General features: G+C 43.6%; 1 protein-coding gene across 1 annotated transcript in view; it reads left to right on the top strand.

Moving 5' to 3' along the window:
- The window catches only part of LOC119411495 (unconventional myosin-Ic), a 22608-nt gene that overhangs the window by 13152 nt on the left and 1665 nt on the right, over window positions 1–7791 (top strand). The window contains exons 6-12 of the mRNA XM_037678445.1: window positions 2640–2720; window positions 3798–3889; window positions 4030–4124; window positions 5452–5498; window positions 5580–5660; window positions 6417–6522; window positions 7707–7791. Coding sequence (XP_037534373.1) covers window positions 2640–2720; window positions 3798–3889; window positions 4030–4124; window positions 5452–5498; window positions 5580–5660; window positions 6417–6522; window positions 7707–7791 — 587 coding nt within the window. The remainder of the gene's footprint in view (window positions 1–2639; window positions 2721–3797; window positions 3890–4029; window positions 4125–5451; window positions 5499–5579; window positions 5661–6416; window positions 6523–7706) is intronic.

The raw sequence follows: 7791 nt of genomic DNA, 5'->3' as shown, positions 1-7791 counted from the left end.
TCATTGTTCACTTTAATCCTCAGTTTTTGATTTTGTTTGTTTTACTTCATCCCCTGATCAGAATCAGGATCAGAATCAGAATCAGGATCAGAATCAGGATCAGGATCAGGATCAGTTAATGTGTCTAAAAATGATTCTATATAAATATATATAAATATCTCCATATACAACTACATATCTACAGTAAATATACTGTTATAAACATACAAATACATGCACTCAGTCTTAGTACTGCATATGTGTGTGTGTGTGTGTGTGTGTGTGTGTGTGTGTGTGTGTGTGTGTGTGTGTGTGTGTGTGTGTGTGTGTGTGTGTGTACAAATGTTGGACCCTTGTCCATTTTTTCTGATGACTCAAGATCTATAATACTAAAACTGTATGTTGGTTTGCTGGTTTTCAACTTATTGCATCTAACTCCTTGGCGGCAGTGAGGCCAGCGTGGGGGGGGGATGAATCTTGTTAAACTGGGACAGACAGGTGTGTGAGAAGTCATTATTGGACAAAGTAGGGACGGTTACATAACTGGGCTGACATGGAGGCAGGATGAAGAGAGAGCTAAATGTCCACTCGGGGGCTGGAGTTCCCACTTCATCAAATAAGTTTAATGTGTATAATTCACATTAATTTGTTGAATTTCTGTTCTTTGTTGACTAAAAGTTTGTAAAATGGTTGTGTAGACTTTAAGAGCAGCCTGGAGTTGTAAAGACAACAAACGGAGGCTGGATTGTTGGACTGGATGTAAATATAGAAATATCACCGTAGATCTCACCTAAAATAGGAACGACTCTTTTTAGCACTGAGAGTAAACGCTGGGTCTCTGCCCTAAAAGCATTTGGTTATTACAGAATATTACGGTTAATGCAGGAGGATTGAACAGCACTTCATTTCTCAGCACATTTATTGTTACACAAAAGGTTAAATCAGGTCATGTGGACAGTTTCTTTCTGGGAGAAATGTTTCATCTTTCATCCTTCAGACTTCATCAGTCTGAGGACTGCCAGCACCCCCTTGATGGGTTTCAAACCAGTCTGCTGTGGAGTTCCCAGAAACTGACTTTACACATGCAAGAAGGGCCCATCAGTCTAAACAATCAGTCATCATGCATACCAGTCAAATGGTTTAGACCTGAAGGCCAGTCACAGAAACAGCCTGAGGACACCTGGACAAAATGGTTCAGAAAAAAGGCCAGTTTCTGAAAATTCAATCAATCAATCAATCAATGTACTTTATTGATCCCAAAGGGAAATTTCATTTCAGTACACTTGTCAAGAAAAGAAAACAACAGCCATGGGGGAGACAGATTAGATAAGGAAAGTGAAAAGCATGAGGAAAGGAAGGAGGTATTAAAAAGTCTCTCACTGTGACTTTGACAGTGTGAGAAAGCAAAAAACTGCCTCAGCACAGAAACGCAACATAAATAGACATAATACATATGTGTGTGGAGTGGGTAGGGGGAGGGGGTCCCTGCATGGCTGCCAGGTGAGCGACACAGCCCTTTGGCGCCTTCACATCTCCTAGGTTGCTGCACCAGGGGAGGCAATGAGGGAGGCTGGCAAAGGCGTGAGTTTGAGGGGAAGTCGTAGCACAACGCAGTCCAGAGTGCCCCCCAGCCATAGTCCTGATAAGAGGTGTTCGTTTATCAGCCAGCTCGGTTGAGCTCTGACACAGGTCCACTTCCTTGGGGAGGGGAGGGGAGCGTCTCGTTTCCATAGCATCCAAGGAGAAATAGAGATAGTCAGCCTTCCAAGGCCAGAGCCAGAATCAGATTGTTTTGGGTCAGGCCGAGCTCTTTACTTTCCGCGTCTGCCTTTACAGTCTTGCTAGTGCATCTCATGGTGACTCCAAACAGCCGAACTGTGGTTACTGACATCGACATTGGGCTTACAGCTTCTCCAAGATCTATTCCTTCCAACCGTCCATGAACACTACCAGAAAGTTCCACAGTCCTGCCTGCTCAGCTCTGATACAGGTCCACAGATAGTTCACGCAGCGTCTGATTGTGTCCAAGTCCGGCACACACATTCCAGACAGCTTAAACAGCTGCTGACGTTTCCAGATTTGTCGATAATCCAGATTTCCACCGACTCCAAACAGCAGAATCCAGTTATCATAAATCCAATGATGTTTCCGGGGTAAGAGGGCTCTCCTTCACCCCGTCTTCTTGTTGAGAAAATGTGATCACTTGTGTTGAGAGACAGACCAGCTGAACAAACACATAGTTTACAGTTCAGAAGGTATGCAGAAAGGGTTTCTGAAAAAGGTTCACAAGAGCAAAGCAGGGACGGAGCGGAGGAGGAAGCGTCTGCCTTCACCGAGAGCAAGCAGAAAAATAAAAATAAAATAAATAACTCCACAGCAGGCTGGCTTGAAACCCGTCAACGAGGTGCTATTTATAAGACAGATCTTGGTGGCAGGCCTCAGACTGAAGAAGTCTTTCTGATGAAAGATGAAACGTTTCTCCCAGAAAGAATCTGTCCAGATGACCTGATTTACCCTTTTTTGTGATTCATTGGCCTGCATGACTGAGTTTACAAACCTTTTTATTTCTTGTTTCACCTCTACCCATCAGTAATTTTCTGCTCAGTGTGGCAGCTACTTCCACACACTCCCTGACCCCAGGAGTGTTTGTGTGTTTGCAGTGGGAACCGGTCCAGTACTTCAACAACAAGATCATCTGTGACCTGGTGGAGGAGAAGTTTAAAGGCATCATCTCCATCCTGGTGAGGAGACACACTGTTGCATCTAAAAGAACACTCCCTCAGATCCTTCTCATCTAAATGTCAACAGCAAAGGTCAAACCAAGTTTCATCTCAGACCAGAAAAGAGACGACTTGCCTTCTGTTGTCGTTGTTTTGTGTCTTTATAATGAAAGTACAATTACTGACCATAATCAACATGTTCTTAAATCTGACGTCCATGCCCCCCCCCCCCCCCCCCCCCCCCCCCCCCCAATCATTTGTGGAAACTACACTTTGAGGCAGTATTAGAACTAGAAATCATAGTTATATGTATATATGCATATATATTGTATATAGTAAATGTATATATTCATCTATGTGTATATATATATATATACAAAGTATATATATATTTATATATATATATACATACATACATACATACATATATTTATATACATACAAGGAGCAGAGGTCACAAAAGTGTAGGACTTCAAGTACTTGGGGTGCACTGTCCAGGAAAATGTGGTAAAGAGTTGAAAAAGAGTCCAGTACCTCAGTACCTCAGTACCTCAGTACCTCAGTACCTCAGTTATCCAGCTCACATCTTTTTTTAAATCCGAGTCTTTTAATTAGTCCATTTGTTTTTCAACACAAATAACAGAACGCTCCCACCCACACTGGATCAGCCACACACATACATGTCTTTATACAGGTTTCCAACATAGGACACAAAAGGCTGCCCGGTGTCCCAGAGTCTTTTTGCAGAACCTTTCAGGGTATGTCAGATTTTCTCCAGAAGAATATGATACATGACTTGTCTTGTATCCAGCTCACATCTTTAACAGACAGAAGGCATCTCCAAGCCCCCTCTTCACTCTGCAACGGGGGCAATAATGAGGACAGAGAAAGTTACTGTTGTTCAGGTCACACTTGGCCTTTATAAATAAAATGTGTTCCTCAAAGTGTTCACGTAGCTCTTTAATATCAGAAGACTTTAATAAAGTAGATCAGAATGATCCACTCATAGAGACTTGAACACATGTGAATGTGATCCCGGCAGAAAAACCCACTGTTTGTCCTCCTGTGAGACCTTTGTTCACCGTTGTCCCTTCACAGGATGAAGAGTGTCTGAGGCCTGGTGATGCCAGTGACTTCACCTTCCTGGAGAAGCTGGAGGACACCGTGGGAGGACACGCTCACTTCGTCACGTTAGTTTGATGCTCATTTTCACGGATCAGACATTCCCAGTTTGGTCTCACAGAGCGTTAAACTTAAACACTTTGTGAGAATCTATCCTGCTAAATAATAGTTGAATGTTTAAGTTCCCACTCTGCGTGTGTCCCTGCAGTCACAAGCTGGCTGATGGAAAGACCCGGAAGGTAATGGGTCGAGAGGAGTTCCGACTGCTGCACTACGCTGGAGAGGTCAACTACAATGTCACCGGTGCGTTGTACCATGTGATGTGTTGCTTTGTGGCTGAATGAGGGGCTGACAGCCCATGAAAACGTATTCCTGCCTCTTCTTCATCCGTCCATGTCAAACGTTGTGCCTTCCACTTCATTTCCAGCTGCACGTCTTCTACGATTTGTCTCTTCCAGCTTTGAGCATGTAGAGACAGAAACGGTAGTCCGGTCTTTATTGGTGAAACATTACGTTGTTTAACGTTAAGTTGTCAGAGCTGCACTGCAGATTGGATGGAGAGTGTCTGTAAACAGCAGTTTTCAAGTCCTGCCACAGCTTCTCAGCTGGACTTACGTCTGAACTTTCACTGGTCCATTCCAACACAATCTGCTTTGATCTGAACCGCTCCGGTGTAGTTCTGCTGGATGGTGAACCTCTGACCCAGTCTCAAGTCTTCTGCAGCCTCCAACAGGTTTTCTTCCAGGACTGTCCTGTAATCAACTCTACTGATCTTCTCATAGTTTCTCACCAGCTTCCCTGTCCATGATGAAGAAAAGCATCCCCACAGCATGATGCTGCCACCACCATGCTTCACAGTGGGGACAGTTTGTTTTAGGGTTAAAACGTTTGGATTTGTTCTGATCCGAGTCCCTGCGTGGTTTGTGTCAGACTATAAATGGGACATTTATGGTTTTCTTCTTGTCCCTCCTCCATAAAGGACAGATTTGTGGAGTCCACAACTAACAGTTGTCCTGTGGACAGACTGTCCCACCTGAGCTGTGGATCTCTGCAGCTCCTCCAGACTCATCATGGAGCTTCTTAGCTGCTTCTCAAATGAAAGCTCTGTTTGCCCAGCCTGTCAGTTTAGGTGGGCGGCCATGTTGGAGAGAGTCTGCAGTTGTTTCATTCTCAGATCGATCAGAGCTCTGTGAGACGTTCAAAGTTTAGGAGATTGGTTTTATAACCTAACTGCTTTAAACTTCACAGCACCTGCATCCATAACCTTTGTTCATTCAACCTTTATTTAGACAGATAGCTCACACTGAGCCTCGAAGACTCATTTACAAGTGAGACCTGTTTAGACAAACAAAAAGTAGTGAAACTGGACACATTGGAGGCAAAAAAAATTCATATCAAACTCTTTCTTCTTGGCTATGTGATGTGTTTCTTGGTCTTCATGATGCTGTTTGATAAATGCTGTACACAGCACAATCAGACACTACATCTGTCACTTAAATCCCAGTAAAATAAATATTTTACTCATGTAGTTTGTATTTGTACCATGACAATAGTTCACATGTGGATACTTTTTCAAGACGTTCGTAAGAGTTGCTGTGTATTTTTGAGCTTTACACTTTTTCTCACTCAGGATTTTTGGACAAGAACAATGATCTTCTCTTCAGGAACCTAAAAGAGGTCAGACTGGACAGCATGTTATAAAACTACATGTCACTGAGCTGTCTGGGTGATTCTGAGCTCAGACGTTTGGATCTGCAGGTCATGTGTATGTCGGAGAACAAGATCCTGAGGCAGTGCTTCGACCGGGAGGAGCTGAGTGACAAGAAACGGCCTGACACGGTGAGAACCCTTCACATGTGTCCAACTCAAGAGCTGCGGCCCACATCTGCTCCCCCATCGTTTAAATATAAAATATAGTATCTCTTCTCATTTTTTCTTTAAAAAACTGGTCAGTACACCATTCAGTGCAGGCTTCTGTTGCCAGCTGGCAACTCTGAAGCCTGACAGTCGGCTGGATGGTTCTGTCATCACTGACTCTGGACGTCGAGTGAGAGATCAAACTCTTGTTCATGAACCTGCAGCAAGACCTCAGCTATCTGACTCCAGTTGATGTATCAGCTGAAAGTGGCTCGGTCAAAGTTTTTAAATGTTGGCTCCTTGTGGTAACTGAGTTCAACACCCCAAGAGTTGATGTAACAAGTGTCACTTATTTATTTTGGCTCTTTCTTGCACTTACAAATCGCTCCAACCGTCCCAGCACACTTTCCCACAGCACAACAAACAGAAGTTTGTTCTGTGTTTTGATGGGGATCCTCTGTGACTGCCCACTCTCTGAGAAATGCCCCCCACCCACACACACACAGATGCTGTCCCAGGCTGGTGACGCCCCCCTCCTTCACACTGAGCCCAGTGTTCAGATGAAGCAGCTCTTTGCTGACACAGCTCTTTTCAGGCTGTCTGCAGCCTTCCTCCTCCTCCTCCTCCTCTTCACATTGTTGTCCTCTCTTCCACTCACTGACTGGGACCTGCTCCTCATCACCAGTCCGACCAGGCCAGTGTGTAGTAACGTTTTGTTGCTGGTGTCGGCCCCTGCAGGCAGCCACACAGTTCAAAGTCAGCCTGGCGAAACTCATGGAGATCCTGATGTCCAAGGAGCCTTCGTACGTGCGCTGCATCAAACCCAATGACTCCAAACAAGCAGGTAGGTCCTGCTTCTCTGTCTGCAGAGCAGCTGGGACATCTTATTTGAAATTGTATTCATAACTGAGAAGTTATTGTCTGTATTTTAAACACGTAACGGTATTAAAAAGTTTAGAAATGTTGAATCAGCAACTCAATTGTCTTTTTGTCTCTTTACAACAAACTTCATATTGAGCTTGATTTTACTTAACACGTTAAATTAGATTATATTACATAGGTCCTGCTTCTTAGGATAATGTTTAAGTTTCAAAGGATTGTTTTCACCTGCCTGAGGCCAAGTGTTAATGTTTTTCTTCTGTTTCTGTCTGTGTTTGTCCGTCCCGAAATGTGAGAAGTTAAAAATGATTTACTTTATTATAAAAAAACGACCCTATCAGTCAGAAGAGGCTGAAGAAACGCTTCAGAATCAGAGGAGTTGAAAATGTCTGGGATGAGCTACGGACGTACAGTCGAGCTTGAGAGTATTTGAAAAGTAGGCATTCTGCCAGAAAAATATGTTGTTATCAACCAGAACAAATGTCTCCAGATTTTTATACCTGGAAACTTGTGTCAAATGAGTTGAATAAGTTCAAGTCATTGTCAGACTCTAGGTAATTAAGCATCCATTCCTGCACTCCCTGAAAGATTTAGGAAAACACTGATGCTCAGTATCGGGTTTATTTGTGTAAGCAGAGAGAACTGTTTTATTTCTTATAAAGATAAAGCATTGTGTCTGCTTTGCACAGTCCAACATAGACCAAACTGTAGTTGGATGCATGATGGTATTGTCAAGATTTAACCACATTAACAGTTGTAACTCCACCACATATTAATTTTAGTTTAACTGGCATCAAAGGCTGTGATGTGCATTACTTCAAGGAAATCTAGGCCTTTACTTTAGGTTGAATATTTGAATCATTTGCCTCTGTACTTTCATAGCTTTAAAGAGATTTATTTCACTTTTCTGCTCATGTAAACATGACAGTAAGAGCTTCATGTCTCAAACATGTTAAAGCCGGTGTCACCAGTCAGCACTCGGTGAGTTTTCTGCTGCATCCGGCGTCACAGCGTGACGTTCAGTGAGCTCGTCGGCCTTTGTCTGCTCCACACTCGGCCTTTTGTTGGCTTCTCACTGTTCCTCTGTCCTCCGTTCCTCCTACTGCTGCTGTTTAGCATTTAGTCCTGACATGTCCCCCTCTGTTGCAGCTCGGTTTGACGAGGTGTTGATCCGTCACCAGGTCAAGTACCTGGGTCTGATGGAGAACCTGAGAGTGAGGAGAGCCGGCTTTGC

Source organism: Nematolebias whitei, chromosome 6, assembly GCF_014905685.2.
Source record: "Nematolebias whitei isolate Nwh7 chromosome 6, NemWhi1, whole genome shotgun sequence".
NCBI classification, from domain to species: Eukaryota; Metazoa; Chordata; class Actinopteri; order Cyprinodontiformes; family Rivulidae; genus Nematolebias; species Nematolebias whitei.
This window is presented reverse-complemented; position numbering and strand designations above follow the sequence as displayed.